At 53.4% G+C, this 14,054-nt stretch overlaps 2 protein-coding genes across 5 annotated transcripts; one reads left to right on the top strand and one right to left on the bottom strand.

The window, feature by feature from the left end:
* The first annotated feature begins 37 nt into the window (after window positions 1-37).
* Window positions 38-5,683, top strand: NUBP2 (nucleotide binding protein 2). Of its 4 annotated transcripts, none has more exons than XM_016136614.2 (7): window positions 38-252; window positions 2,676-2,794; window positions 2,918-3,116; window positions 3,830-3,984; window positions 4,113-4,223; window positions 4,386-4,455; window positions 5,027-5,683. In XM_016136614.2, the coding sequence occupies exons 1-7, from the start codon at window positions 237-239 to the stop codon at window positions 5,170-5,172; spliced, it is 816 nt and encodes a 271-aa protein (XP_015992100.2). In that variant the 5' UTR covers window positions 38-236; the 3' UTR covers window positions 5,173-5,683. The 4 variants fall into 4 exon arrangements, with proteins under 4 accessions (XP_015992100.2, XP_015992103.2, XP_015992102.2 ...); XM_016136616.2 differs by lacking the exon at window positions 38-252 and adding an exon at window positions 262-345; XM_016136615.2 differs by lacking the exon at window positions 38-252 and adding an exon at window positions 278-2,227.
* Window positions 5,684-6,609: 926 nt separating this feature from the next.
* On the bottom strand, window positions 6,610-9,940 carry IGFALS (insulin like growth factor binding protein acid labile subunit). Its single transcript, XM_016136600.2, has 2 exons — window positions 9,777-9,940; window positions 6,610-8,706 (listed from the first exon to the last, which is right to left on the bottom strand). The coding sequence occupies exons 1-2, from the start codon at window positions 9,790-9,792 to the stop codon at window positions 6,902-6,904; spliced, it is 1,821 nt and encodes a 606-aa protein (XP_015992086.2). The 5' UTR covers window positions 9,793-9,940; the 3' UTR covers window positions 6,610-6,901.
* Window positions 9,941-14,054: the final 4,114 nt, after the last annotated feature.

Below are 14,054 nucleotides of genomic sequence, written 5' to 3'. Positions count from 1 at the left end.
CATCTCAAGCTGTCGGGCGTTGACACGGAAGTGGACTTTCTCCTGTACGTTGTCCGCGCCGGAACCTGCGTACACTCGTCGTGTGACCTGATTGGCTGAGAGAAGCGCGAGTAGGCCTATCAAGAGGAACCAGGGGACGGGCTCGCTCTTCCCATTGGTCCAAAAGCTCTTCACTCTGACTGGAGGCGGACGGAGTGAGTGGAAGCTGACGGAAGCCGCGCGGCTCAACGAAAGAGATGGAGGAGGCGGCGGGTGAGTTTGCTGGTACCGGGAGGAGCGGAAAGAAGCTGGTCTGTAGCTGCTGGTCGGAGCTACGGGTGTTTAGCGAATCGTCTTATTTGTACTGTAAGGGTCGCGGAGGCGCACGTGTCCTTCTACTTGTAACTCAGGTTACAAGTTTTCATGTAACTGCGGCGCTGCTCGTGGACGTTGAGTTCAGGCAGAGAACATACTCGCTGTTAAAAACACAATTCTGCCCTGTTTTATGCCATGGGTTTTTTGTTGTTTGTTTTGGTATCCTGGTGAGGAGGCAAAATTTGAGGCTTAGATTTTAATGGTTAGGAAAGATTCTTTTTACGGGATTTCAAAAAGAAGCCAGAACATCACATGCTTTTACTTCTTTGTGGAAGTTTTATTCTAGCATTCTAAAGCTTAATACTTAAAAAGAAAAATGAAAGCAGTGTGGGACAGAATACGTACAAGCGGGTATAATTAGATTTGCACAGTTTAACCAAAATAGACCTTCATAAATAGGGGTTTGCCATATTATCTTCTGAAAGACCTCTGGCCTCGTGCCTTGGGCACCAAACTCTTACAGGCTGAACTTATCCATAAGATCATAACACTGAAGGGAAAAAATCTGAAACGGTGTGTTAAATTCACTACAAGGTAGGAATATCTTCTAGATTGATTTGTTTAAAAAAAAAAAAAACTAGCTAGGGGGAAGATGCACATAAAAATTCAAAAGGCCTAACAGAGTATGTGGTAAAAAAAAAAAAAAAAAATTTTTTTTTGACCTTCCTGTGCCCTAAGGTAATCATGGATGTCAGTTTTATCTTTCTTACAGACTTGTCCAGTGTATCAAATAATCGTGAATGGTTATACTTAATGATGAGGGTCACTAGGATTTGTTAGGGACTTGTTAGCAATGTCAGTTTCTTTTTTTCTCAAGGGAGGTACTGCTTTTCTTGCCCCTTCCATCACAGCCGTTCACATCTAGTAGGCACTCAGTGAATATACCTGGTTTGTTTATAAGTTTACTTAGCAATGAAAGGTTCTTTGGCTGACTCGTAAGAATTGCTGTCTGAGAAGTTCTTTGCTCCTTCCAGTTACCTGACAAGAACATGAGTGTCCTGTTTGAGTCTCAGATAAAATTCCCCACTCCCACCAGTGAGGAAAGCAGATCTTTGCAATTAAGAGCTTGGCTGAACCAGGACCCAGATCTGGCTCTCGTATTTCCACCAGAGCATTCCCCTTTTCCAACAAAAGTGAAGTTTACTCTCAAATACCATTTGATGTTAAGTAGTCAAAGTAAATAATCTCTTCAATCGCTATAGGGGTAACCTGTAGCCATGGTCTGGGGCTTGGTGTTTGCAGGCAGTAATGGGGGTGATTCCATTTTCCTTGTCACCTTTCAAGGTGTCCCAGCCCCACATGCTGGAAGCAGACCTATGACAGGCACTGTAATGCAATGATGACAAGGACCTGCTTAAGAGCAAGGGAAGGCGCCCTTCCTAGGGAAGCTTTGGAGGTGGAGGCCTTTGAAAGTACCCTTGAGAAAAGGATCAGGAGGAGGGACAGTATTTATGCTTGAGCCCCACCCGGGGACCCAGGTGTGCAGGGAGGGTGGCGGAGAGAGCAGCTTGTTGGAGGCCAGGCAGGAGTCAGGATGGTGAGGTCTTGAGGGTGCTGGGGCAAGAATGTGGGGGCTTTGCAGAGGGACTGAGGGTTGTGTATATGCAGATGGCAACTCATGCAGGGTGCAAGGATTGCGACAGTATTTATCTGGTGACATTTGGAAGGAAGAAAAGCTGGGGCAAAGTGGCTGGTGGCCAGTAGAGATCCACAGAGTTGTTGGGCCCAGGACCTGTGTGGGAATGACCAAGGATGCAGGTACATCCTGTGCCTGCCCTTGTGTACCTGGGATTTCTTAAGGCACAGCCAGCATCCTGGTGACACTGACATACACATGCACACATGATTGCAGCTGCTCCGGATCTCCAGAACTGTAAGTGTCCCTCCTGAGACTGGAGGTCAAGGCTGCCTCAAGTGCCTCTCTGACCCCAGAGGAGAGGGGTGGGTGCTACCTAGGCACAGAAGTCCCTCATGGCTATAATGGCTCCATCTGCATTAGTCTCTATGCAGTTCCATTGGAATAAGCTGGGAGGCAGCAGTCTTTGGTTCATCGCCCATGTGTGCAAGCACATAGGTGTGCAAGCACATAGGTGTGCAATCACACACATATGCACTAGAAAGAACAACAGTTTGGGGCATTTCAGACAGTAGTGGGAGCGGCAGCATTGGAGGAACCAGTGGTTCAGGTCTGGGGCCTGCAGGAAGACCTTCCGTGGAAGAGACAGGTTTCAGGACCACCTGGTCTCAGGGAGGGAGGTGTTTGATGACCCAGTGAGTGAGCAGTGAATGCAAAGGGTCTCCCCTCTTACCCTTCTGAGCAGAGCCTGGAAACCTGGCCGGCATCCAGCATATCATCCTTGTCCTCTCGGGAAAGGGTGGGGTCGGGAAAAGCACCATCTCCACGGAGCTGGCCCTGGCTCTGCGCCATGCAGGCAAGAAGGTGAGCACCTCTGTCCCCAGCCACTGCCCCTGCCCCTTGCAGTGGACATACAAGGCAGCCAGCTGGTTTCTTCCTGCCTTGGGAGGCCCCTACATGCCATGCAGACATCCTTCCTCCTTGCAGGTGGGAATTCTTGATGTGGACCTGTGTGGCCCCAGCATCCCCCGAATGCTCCGGGCAGAGGGCAAGGCTGTTCACCAATGTGACAGTGGCTGGGTGCCCGTCTTCGTGGACCAGGAGCAGAGCATCTCCCTCATGTCCGTGGGTTTCCTCCTGGAGAGGCCAGATGAGGCTGTGGTGTGGAGAGGCCCCAAGAAGAATGGTAATGACCGGGTAGGGGATGGCACTGTTGACCTTAAAGCCTCCACTCGCTAACCCTTCTGTGCTCAATTAAAAAGCCAAAACTGCAGGAACGTGGGGCTGTGACCCTCTTGACTCCAAGGGCCTCCTGCTCACCTGACCAGTCAGGCCCCAGCCTGGCGTTGGTGTGCACTTCCACTTGATGGGTGTGGGCAATGAGAGTGAAGTACAGTTATGTGGCCATCTGCTACAGGGTCCCCTTCTGGGCAGGAAGGGTGGGTCTGCCGAGACCCCAGCCCACCCTGTGTGTGTTGGGGGAGAGCACAGTTGGGCTCCAGCACCTCTGCACCAGCAAGTGGCATTAAACCCCTCTAGCTGGTGGTGAGGCCGCAAGTGTGAGTAGTGGGTACAGGGCAGGGGCTGCTTCCACTTAGATCATCTCTAAGGCTGTGAAAGGTGAGGTGTCCCCAGGCACCCCAGAAGGGTCACAGCTCCAGCCGTCCTCCACCGAGGCCTGAGCAGAAGTCCTGTGGGATGGCGTGGCCCAACAGATGGGAGGACCTTCCTGCTGGACTGTGCTTCCCTATTCTGGGTGAGGAGTGGCATGGAGCCCTCATGCTCTCAGGGTCACAGGACCTGCAAGAAGGTCTGTGCACTGGAGGCCAGGTGGAAGCGGCGGGCTTGGGGATACCCCTCCTGAGATCCCTGCCACCTGACCTCCCTGGGTCTTTGCAGCGCTGATAAAACAGTTTGTGTCTGACGTGGCCTGGGGGCAGCTAGACTACCTGGTTGTGGATACACCCCCAGGAACCTCTGATGAGCACATGGCCGCAGTGGATGCCCTGCGCCCCTACAGCCCCCTGGGGGCCCTCGTGATTACCACGCCCCAGGTACTGCGGAGCAGCATTCCATTTCCCAGTGCGTCACCTCACTTGGTGGGCTCCTCTCCCTACTCCATGTTCATCTTGGTCGAATGTTCAAGATGCCCATTGGCCTGCCCCTCTTCCCTGGTCTGCAGGCAGTGTCTGTGGGGGACGTGAGGCGGGAGCTGACCTTCTGTAAGAAGACAGGGCTGCGGGTGATCGGTGTTGTGGAGAACATGAGTGGCTTTGTCTGTCCACACTGCAATGTGAGTCATGGGAAGTCGTGGGGCCACCACCACCAGCCTTTGGGTGGGGGCGGAGGAAGCCTGGGAGGGTAAGGATGTTGCTGTACCCCACCCACCTGCTCCCAGCTCCCAACCCTTGAGTGTGGAGAGAGTCCTCAGGTGGACCCTGCACCTCTGTTCTAGGAGTGTACCAACATCTTCTCCAGGGGAGGTGGTGAGGAGCTGGCCAGACACGCTGGAGTCCCCTTCCTAGGTGAGTGGGTCAGGGCTCCCCTCACCCCTCTGCTCCAGGTAGTTCCGCCTACCTATGCCCACTTCCCCCAAGGTGGGGGAAGATGGCAGCAGCCGTGTTCACCTGTCTTCCTTCATCTGCGGGCATCAATTTATCTCTAATGCTAGTCACTGCTGACCAAGCGAAAAGAAATGGTCTGAGAGAAAGGCGCCACCACCCAGGCTTTAAGGAGGAGCCCACAGCTGACACCTGAGACCCCAGTGACTGCAGCTCTGGCTCTTGGAGCACCTCTGTGGGGTGGGGGTGGGGGTACACCGGTTGTGCATGGCCACCTGTGCCCAGTGCTTGCCCTGCTCTTTTCAGCAAGTGGGCAGAGCACCAGGCAGCAGGCCTGGGCCTCCTGGGTGGGCTGCTGGCTATTGAGGTAGAAGTTGAGGCTGAGAGCCCTTCCAGGCACCTCAGCCAGAGTGCTGCTCACAGGGTGTTCGCTCTGGGCTAAAGCAGCACTGACAGCGGTTCCTGGGCAGCGGGAAGTACATGGACATGGCCGCCTGGGCCTCACTCTCACTGCCTCACCCTTCTGTCTTTGCAGGTTCTGTGCCCCTGGACCCCGAGCTCACAAGGAGCCTGGAGGAGGGCCGAGACTTCATCCAAGAGTTCCCCCAGAGCCCTGCCTTTCCTGTACTTGCTGCCATAGCCCAGAAGATTCTGAATGAGACTCCTGTTCAGCTATCCTGATAGAAGCAGCCTCAAGCGTCTTCTCTTGCTTGGCACCACTGTGAGGCTCTTGCTCCCAGACTCGAGCAGATGTCCTGTGTGCAGTTCCCTGAAGGCTGGCTGTGGGGCCGTCACTGTGCGCACATCTCCCTGCCTGGGCCCTTGGTGATATTTCAATGTCTCAGCAGCATTTTGTCACCGGAGGCACTAACAATGAGTGGTTCTGCTGGGTTGGCCCGCAGCAGGCCCCGGGGGACAGTATAGGATCCTGGTGCATGGCCTGATCTCTGGTCCCGGCACATCCCCTTTTCATGTCGTGGTAGTCACGTGCCCCAGAGACAGGCCCCTCCTGAGTCTTCACATTGTCTACAAAGCTTGTGGGTTTGGAGGCTGCCTGGAGACTTTTTCACCCTCAAGTCCCCGGCAGCCTGTAGGGCGATAATTGATTGTGGTGACGGAGGGGAGCACCCTGTAAGATATTAAATCTGTAACTTCAGAGGAGCCCGTGGTTAAACATGTCTTGCTACTGCGATTACAAGTTGTCTGGATCATACTATCCTGGTCCCGCCTCTGCCTCAGAGTGTGGTATATGTCCTGTAGCAGACTGCATCCATCCGTAAGTCCCAGGGCCTGGGCCAGCAGGCCTGTTGTCCACAGGCTTTTGAAGACTTGGGCAAGGATGTGTTTGAATGAATTTTGGTGAAGATTTGTAGAGGGATTTGAGATACTGAAGAAATGTGCGTGGGGGCCTGTGGCTGCTAGTGCTGACTGCCCACCCCACCCTCCACACCAGGGTCTGGGGCAGAGCTGAGAGCGGGAGAGGCGAGTGGGAAACACAGTCAGTCCCAGGACTCTTCCTGAATCTTTCCCAGGAAGTCAGGAGGGAAGACCATTCTGAAAAGCAGAAGCGTGGTGGGAGTGCCACTTTTTTCAAGGGAAGAGGTTAGTTAGGTTCTCAGCAGAAGAGCTGGGGAAGATCTGGGGCGGGAGTGGCGGGGGCGTCCAGGAAGGCAACCTCAGGTACCACTTCCTGGGAGCAGGATGGATGGGTATTTCCTGAGAGTGAAGGGGATGTGGGGGAGGGGCGGTCCCGAAAGACGAAGGCCGGGGGAAAAGGAAGTGCCATTGAGGTTTTTGGCCAGGATCACGGGGGCCTGGAGAAGATCAGCACCCATGCTGGCCCCAGTTGATACTGCTGGGCCTCTTGGATCAGTGGCTGCTGCTTCCCAGGACCAGGCCACCTCCAAGAATGCTGTCCCAGGAGGGTCTGAGTAAGTGCGTTCCACCCCTCAAGTACAGGTGGGCGTCCTGGAAACACCCAGGGTGGGAGGACATGAAGAGAAAGAATTTCAGCACAGGGAGGGCAGTGGAAGGGTGTGTGGGACTGAGGCAGCCAGAGCGGGTTTGGGCTGAGCTGGCATCGGGAGCAGGGATCTGCAGGTACTTTTTTCTACCCTATAGTTTTATCCTGTGGTCACAGGCCATGTTTATTAGATTGCTTTTAATGGATGACAGCTGGGGAGGGCTATGTCCTCAACGCTTCTGATCTGGCCCTCAGGGACCAAGCTAGGGCCCATAGGTCCTGAGCCCACACAAGCAAACCCGAGGATTCTGTCCCCCAGGGAAAGGACCCCAATAAGTGAGTGGTGTGGGGCCTGGCCCCTAAGAACTGAGGAGCAGAGTGCCCACCAGGCTCTGGGGAGGGCAAAGACCTTTTCTGACCCCGGGGTGGTGTCTGGCCTGGACAAGCTTAAGGTCTGCAGTGAGCAAAGTGATTCTCACCGACATCACGCAGGTCGAGTCCCAAGACGCTGGGGGGGCTGGCACAGGTGATGTTGTTGTAGGTGTACACAGGTAGCTGGCAGTCATCCCCCTCCGTGACAACCTGGACAAAACGGGGCACAACGGCGGGGTGCTGCAGGGCAAAGGCCCTCAGGGCCCAGAGGGGACAGCCGCAGTGCCAGGGGTTGCCCTCCAGCCACAGGCGCTCCAGGCCAGCAGGCTGTGGCACAAAGGTCCTCAATGAATTGTTCCTTAGGCTGAGGTAGCGCAGCTGCCCTAGTGGTGAGAGTAAGCCCTCCGGCAGGGCCTCCAGGTGGTTGTGTGAGACGTCCAGCCAGAAGGTGCGCTGCAGGGGCCCTAGGGCATCCGCCGACAGTGCTGACAGCCGGTTGCGGGCCAGGAGCAGGTATTCCAACTTTCTGAGGCCCTGGAACAGCTGGCCAGGCAGCTGCGTGAGCTGGTTGGAGGTGAGGTCCAGCTCCAGGAGCTCAGGGAGTCCCCGCAGACTCTGCTCCTCAATGACTGCAATGCCATTGTCCTTGAGGAAGAGCCGGCGCAGCCCCGAGAGGCCAGCGAAGGTGTGCTGGCGGATACGGCCCAGGCAGCTGCTCTCCAGGTGCAGGCTGTGCAGCTTGGCCAGGCCTTGGAACACTCGCTCTGGAAGATCCCGCAGACAGTTGCCAGAGAGGTTCATGACGGCCACGTTCGAGAGACCAAGGAAGGCGCTTGCCTTGACCTCCTGGATCTGGTTGTCATTGAGCATGAGCACCTCCAGCTGGCCAAGGCCCTCAAAGGCCTTGTCCGGCAGCTGCCGGAGACGATTGTGGCCCAGCTGTAGCTCCTCCAGGAAGTGCAGGTCCTTGAAGGTCCGGGGCCGCAGGCTGGCAATGGCATTGTGTGAGAGGCGCAGGACATGCAGGCCCAGCAGGCCCGGGAAGGTGTCTTCCAGGAGGCCACCCACGCGGTTATGTGACAGGTCCAGCCAGCGCAGTGCTTTCATACCCAGGAAGGCCCCCGGGGCCACTGCAGCAATGAGGTTGTGGTCTAGGTAGAGCTTCTGGAGCTTAGGTAGCTTGACGAAGACATTGGCCTTGATGCTCCTCAGGGCATTCCTGCTTAGGTCCAGCTCCCGGAGCTCACCAAGGCCACAGAAGAGCGGTGGCTGCAGGTAGGCCAGCTTGTTGCCCGCCAGCACCAGCTCGTGCAGGTTGGCCAGGCCCTGGAACGTGGTGTCGGGAAGCACGGCCAGGCTGTTCCAGCCAAGGTTGAGGTTCCAGAGGTTGGCCAGGCCCTGGAAGAGGCCCTCGTCTACCTTGCTGAGGAGGTTGTTGTTGAGGCCAAGTGAAGCCAGGCCTGGTGTGTGCAGGAAGGTCCGAGGCGCCAGGCCACGCAGCTGGTTTCGCTCCAGGTGTAGGTGGTAGAGGTTCTGCAGGCCCAGCAGTGCCCTTGGCTCCAGATTGGCCAGCCCACTTCCCTGCAGGTTGAGGAAGCCCAGGCCAGAGAGGTTCCGAAAGGCCGCCTCGGGGATGGAGGAGACGTTGTTGCCATCCAGCCACAGTGCTCTGGCACCTTCTGGAATGCCATCAGGTACCTGAGTGAGATTCCGGGAGCTACAGAAGACGCTTAGCTCGTCTGTGTAGTCATCATGGCCACAGGTGCAGATGGCTGGGCACTGCAGGCCCTCGGCATCCCCTGGCACTCCAGGCTCCACTTTCTCCAGGCCACAGGGGCCCAGTGCCCAGGAGACCAGCAGCACCGCCAGGGCCAGGCCTCCTGCAGAGAGAGGGGCTCAGGGAGAGGTGGCACTGAGGGGCCCAGGATGAGCCCTGGGGTAAGCAAGACACAGACATTTATAGGCTTTGGCCCACACATGTAGGCCACCATGTGACTTAGCATCCAGACCACAGCACTCAACCGTAAAAAGGTGCTGCTAATTGGACTAGAGAAAGGTGTGAGCTGAGATATGCTGTCACCCCACTTAAATCAGGAGTGGAAGGCGGGTCAACTGGAAAGTTCCCCAGCTCAAAACTAACAGGAGTGATGAGGTAGCAGTGCCTGTTACAGAGAAAACATGGCTGGGCACCTGGTGATTAGGCCAAGGGGAACACAAGCTGGGCCAGGCTGCCAGGTAGGCATGGAGAAAGGTGTGAGCGAGAATATTCTGGAGGGGGCTTGGGTGAGTATGCACTTGTTGCCCTTAGGGGCTGGACAGTGAACCAGGCGTGTGCGGCCTGCACCCAGGGACTTGGCCCAGCACTGGTGTGGGGAAAGGAACAGGGTGCAGGCCTCAGTGGCAGACAGGGACTCTAGACCATCAACTCAAGACTCAACTCACCAGCGTCAGGTTGTATCTCCACACAAAAAGGTGCCGGGCTCCCTAGCAACAATGCCCCAGAATCTCTGCTAGGCACTGGGCTGCCCCCTGAATCGGCCCATCCCTGCCTTCAGAGAGCTTGGGATCTTGGGGTTGGGCAGAGACAGCACTGGAGGGTGCCCTGCACCCAGCTGGATGGAGCTAGGCCCTGAGACAGGATAAGAGAGCAGTGGCTTTGGCTCCAAGTGGCTGGGAGGGCAGCAGGCCCCAGCCCAGCAGAGGGTTCAGAGCAAGGTGCCTGGGTTGGGGTGTAAGGAAACACCCACCCTGCCTCACTTAGGCTGCAGTCCAAGACCCTTGGGCAAGAGGAGGAGACCCTCAGGGGCCTGGCACAGCCTCACCCCTCTCAAACACCCCTACAGCACCATTTCCCCCCCCTTGGCTCCCCAAGGCTTTGGTTTACCCAGAGCTGAGCCCTCCCTGGGGATTGCCCTTGCCCCAGTGGGTTCGGGGACATGGGGAGCCTCACCTTTCCTCAGGGCCATCCTGCATGCAGAGCAGGCCTTAAGCAGGCAGGAGCTTCGTGTTTGCTGGGGGCTGGCTGTTCCTGCCTCTGGATTTCCCCACCTCCAGGACAGCCAGCGCCCTGTCGCCAGCCAACCCAGCCCTGCTGGCCCTGGGTTCCGTTAACCCCCTCCTGTCAGGCAGCCAGGTGACAGGCGTAACTGCACAGGGGAGAGGCTGAGGGGGCTGCTTCCACTCTGAAGTCACTTTCAGGATCCAAGTTGGGCTATGGCACAGCCCCAAGGGCCAACCTTGCACCCACTCCCACCCCTGTGCTCTGCAGGTCTCCTGCCCATGGGTGGGCCTCCTTGGGCAGCTCCTGGGGTCCCCCCAACTAGCAGATGGCCATGTGGGGGTTAAGTGGGAGCCACCTCATTTCCCAATGGGCCTGCGCATCTGCCCTGGCACACTGACCAGCCCCTTCCCATCCTCCTCCCCATTTCCTAATAGCCTGGGTGGGGTTGCCTGGCCCAGCCTTGGCTTCTCCTGTGACTCAGGGTCAGCTGGTGTCCGGCCACTGCTACTCCCCCAGCCTCTCTTCTAGGAATGCCTAGCAGAGCCCAGCCACCTCCTTTTAGCTTTCAACGGTCTTTGCTCTCTCTGGAAGCGAGTGAGGGGCAGCCTGGCCTCTGGACCAAACTTCACCCACTGGGGGCCCCATATTGTCCTGCAAGACTTCTATGGGAATATGGCCACCTCGTTCTGTACATGGGCCGCTGGGACATGTGCCCAGTACCTGGCATGAGGTCAGTCCCAGGTCAGGAGGTGGAAGTAGTTGATAGACGGCCAGGCTGCTCATGCCCTTGCTTGCCAGCCCCTGGCTCTGCTCTTCCTGTGCAAACTAGTTGCAGTCTGGCCCTCCGCTGTCCCTTCTCTCCTCTAGAGAGGATAGTCAGCGATGCCTGCCCACTGGGTCCTAGCTTTGCCTCGGGTGGTGGGCCTGTGTTTGGATTGGGCTGGGAAAAAGCACTATTGGGTCTGGGAAGGGAAAAGCTTGTTGAGGTTTAGGGAACTCTCAAACAAGGCAGGCCTGTATCCAACTAGGTGGGCAGTGTGAAAAGAGATGAAGCAGGCAGGAGCTGCCCACACCCTCCCCTGCGAGGTCTAGAAGCTCTGTCCTGCCTGTGAGGCTTGGCCACTGGGTCAGGTACTTCCTGGGCCCAGGAGAGGCTGGAACCCACTCCCCTCCCCCACCAGGCATCCCCTCCCCAGCCTCACCAGCCATGGAGGGGAAGGTAGCTTTCTCTCTCTCCCTTTATTGAGCGTTTTGTTTTTTTTTTTTTCAGGTCATTTCTCAGCTTCTGAGAAATTATAGATCCACAGGGAGAAAGTCCACACCCAGAAATTTACAGAGTAAACATACATTTACACAGTAGAAAATGCGGACTCAGCAGGAGCTCCCAGGCCAGTGGGGCCTCTTCTCTGGAAAGTTCCCTGCATGGAGGTCCCTCTCTGTCCAAGGGTGAGGCAGGAGCAGGGTGCTGCAGTCTGGGAAAGGAGGGATAGCAGTCCTGTTGCACGTTTGAGGGGTGGGACAGGAAATTCCTGTGAATCCCAGTCAGGCTCGCATGGCGGGGAAAGCCCTTACAGGATTCTGGTACTTGTGTTGGGTGTTTTTAAACCTTCCTTGAGTCCTGCAGTAACATCAGTGCTCAGTGTTCTAAAGAGAACGACTCTGACACTGCTGCCCGGGCCAGCTCTGGTCCCTGCTCCCTGACAGTGGCCTGGATTGACTCAGGCTGGTCACTGCCCTGGCCTGTCTGACCAACTGAGGGTCTCCCTGAGGAGTTTAGATTGGTTTGTCTATTTTTGATCTTCCTGTAAATGGTGGTTCACAGCTCTGGGTCTGTCTGCTTGTACACGTGACGTATATGAGATTAGCCAGGTCTAGACACAGTTGTTCCTGCGTTCTCGTTCATGTCACACCTGCAGAGGGACGTTGGGGTGTTTCCAGCAGTGCTGCTCTGAGGGTCACAGGCCTGTGTTTCTTGAGGCATGGGTGCATTTCTGTTGGTGCTGAATGGCTGTCTTTTTAGCAGGTAAGGTCAATCCTTCCTGAGTAGGGTGACCCTCCTGGGGCCACCAGGGGCGCCTTCAAAGCCTTGTCTGCTCTTAGCCATGAGCAGGGTGGATGGTGGCTTTCATTGTTCTGAGTCTTCTCCATCACCCTCAGAGATGGTGGCTCCTCAGGAACTCACTGGCTGGTGAGCTGTCCTGTTCCATTAGGTGCATGTGTCATTCTCTTGCCAATTTTCTATTTGGTGGTCAAGTATGATTCAGGTTTTTAAAAATATCACATCGGGATGGAAGCCCTTTGTCAAGTGTGTGGGCCCATCTTTTCTTTTATGTAGTTTGCCTTTTTGTTCTCCATCATGGTTCTAGCGAGAGTTCTTAATTTAATGTGGTCTCGTAGATGTTCCTTAAATGTTACACACTGAACTTGGAAAAACTCTGGTTTCAAGTCCTATTTGGCACATGACCTGTATTTGTTTTCCTAAAATACATTGAAAACCCATACTATTTACCTTTCACCTTGACTTCCGCAGGCTATCTTCTCTCCAGTCCACTTCCTAAGACTGTGAGACAGAGCTCAAATTTAATTCTTTTTGGTGAGTTACGATGACGAGCCACCATTTAGTCATTCCCTGCTTTTCAGTGCCACCTGGCCATAAATCAGTTTTCACTTCAGCCCGGGCCTTTTCTGGGCTCTCGTTGCCTCCCTCAGGCTCCACCTTGAGTCACTGGGGCTTTGGGGTATATCTCAGTAACTGGTAGAGTAAGTCCTCTCTCCTTCTCCAAGAGCACTCGGCTACTCGAGGTTCCTTGCATTTCCTTTTCCACTGGGAGTAGCTGGTCAGGTGTCTAAAACAAAACCAAAAGCCACTTGACATGAGTTGTGTTGCAGTTTGGGGAGAATTGCCATCTTTACAATACTGAGTCTTTGATGGTAGGCATGGTATAAATCTTTTCTTTCGGTCATCCTTGGTTTCTCTCAGTTTTTGCAGATTTCTATGTCGTGATCTTGCACATATTTTTTATTTTTTTTCCTAGATCGTTGTTACTTTTTGATACCACTATAGATATTAGCTTTTTCCCTCCTTAATTTCATTTTCTGTTTGTGTAGGCTGAAATTATTTTCTGGGAGTATATTGGGAAAACATAGTAAAAGTATTAACGAATATGGTGCTTTTATCTAACAAATTTTTAAAACAGCTCTATTGGTATGTAATTCACACACCATAAAACACACCCATTGTAAGTATACAAGTCCATGATTCTTAGTAAATGCATAGCGTTGCACAACCAGACCCACAATCCAGCTTCAGAACATTCTCATACAATGTGGTCTCACCGTTTTCATTTAGCATCGTGTTTTCTGGGGTCATCCACATGACTGCATATTAGTGCTTCGTACCTTGCTATGATTGAACAGTATGCCATTGTATGGATTTGCCCCATTCCGTTTATCCATTCATCAGCTGATGGACATTTGAGTTGTTTCCATTTGGGGTTATTACAAATAATGCTGCTGTGAACATTTATATACAAGTCTTCGTGTGGACATGTATTTCATTCCTCTTGGGTAGATTCTTAAGAGTGCAACTGCTGGTTCAAAAGTTATACTTAACTTTTTTAAAAAGCTGTTTTCCAATGTGATTGTATCATTTTACAAATGATAGTCTGCAAAGTAGGAGAATTCCATTTGTTTTACCTCTTCATCAACATTTGATATGGTCTTTTTTTTTTTTTTAGCTATACTAATTTTAATTTGTGTTTTCTCTGACCATTAACAATATTGGGCCCTTTTCATGTATTTCTTGGCTCTTGTATCTTTTTTGGTAAAATCTTTATTCAAGTTTTTTGCCCATTTTTAAATTGAGTGGTTTGTCTTCGTATTGAGTTCTAAGACTTTATATATTACAGGGTAACAAATTCAAAATTTATAGATACTTTTCCTAGCCTGTGGCTTGTTTCTTCATCTTGTAATGCTGTCTTTTGAAGTGCAAAAGTTTTTAATTTTAATTAAAGTTTTAATTTCAGTTTCTCTTTCATGGCTCACACTTTTGGTGTCATGTCTAAGAGTTCTACATAATCCAAGATCACAGAAATTTTCTCCTGTGTTTCTTCCTAAAATCTTGATTACTTTTAGATTTTACATTTAGGTCTACGATCTATTTTGAGTTATGTGTATGGTTTGAGGTAAGAATCTAAATTTACTTTTTTACATGTAGATAACCAATTG

The sequence above is a fragment of the Rousettus aegyptiacus genome, unplaced genomic scaffold (assembly GCF_014176215.1).
Source record: "Rousettus aegyptiacus isolate mRouAeg1 unplaced genomic scaffold, mRouAeg1.p scaffold_m13_p_8, whole genome shotgun sequence".
Classification (NCBI taxonomy): domain Eukaryota; kingdom Metazoa; phylum Chordata; class Mammalia; order Chiroptera; family Pteropodidae; genus Rousettus; species Rousettus aegyptiacus.
This window is presented reverse-complemented; position numbering and strand designations above follow the sequence as displayed.

Coding starts and splice junctions, on each gene's coding strand:
- NUBP2 (XM_016136614.2), top strand. Junction 2,795..2,917: donor TGCGCCATGCAGGCAAGAAG/GTGAGCACCTCT, acceptor TCCTCCTTGCAG/GTGGGAATTCTTGATGTGGA. Junction 3,117..3,829: donor GAGAGGCCCCAAGAAGAATG/GTAATGACCGGG, acceptor GGGTCTTTGCAG/CGCTGATAAAACAGTTTGTG.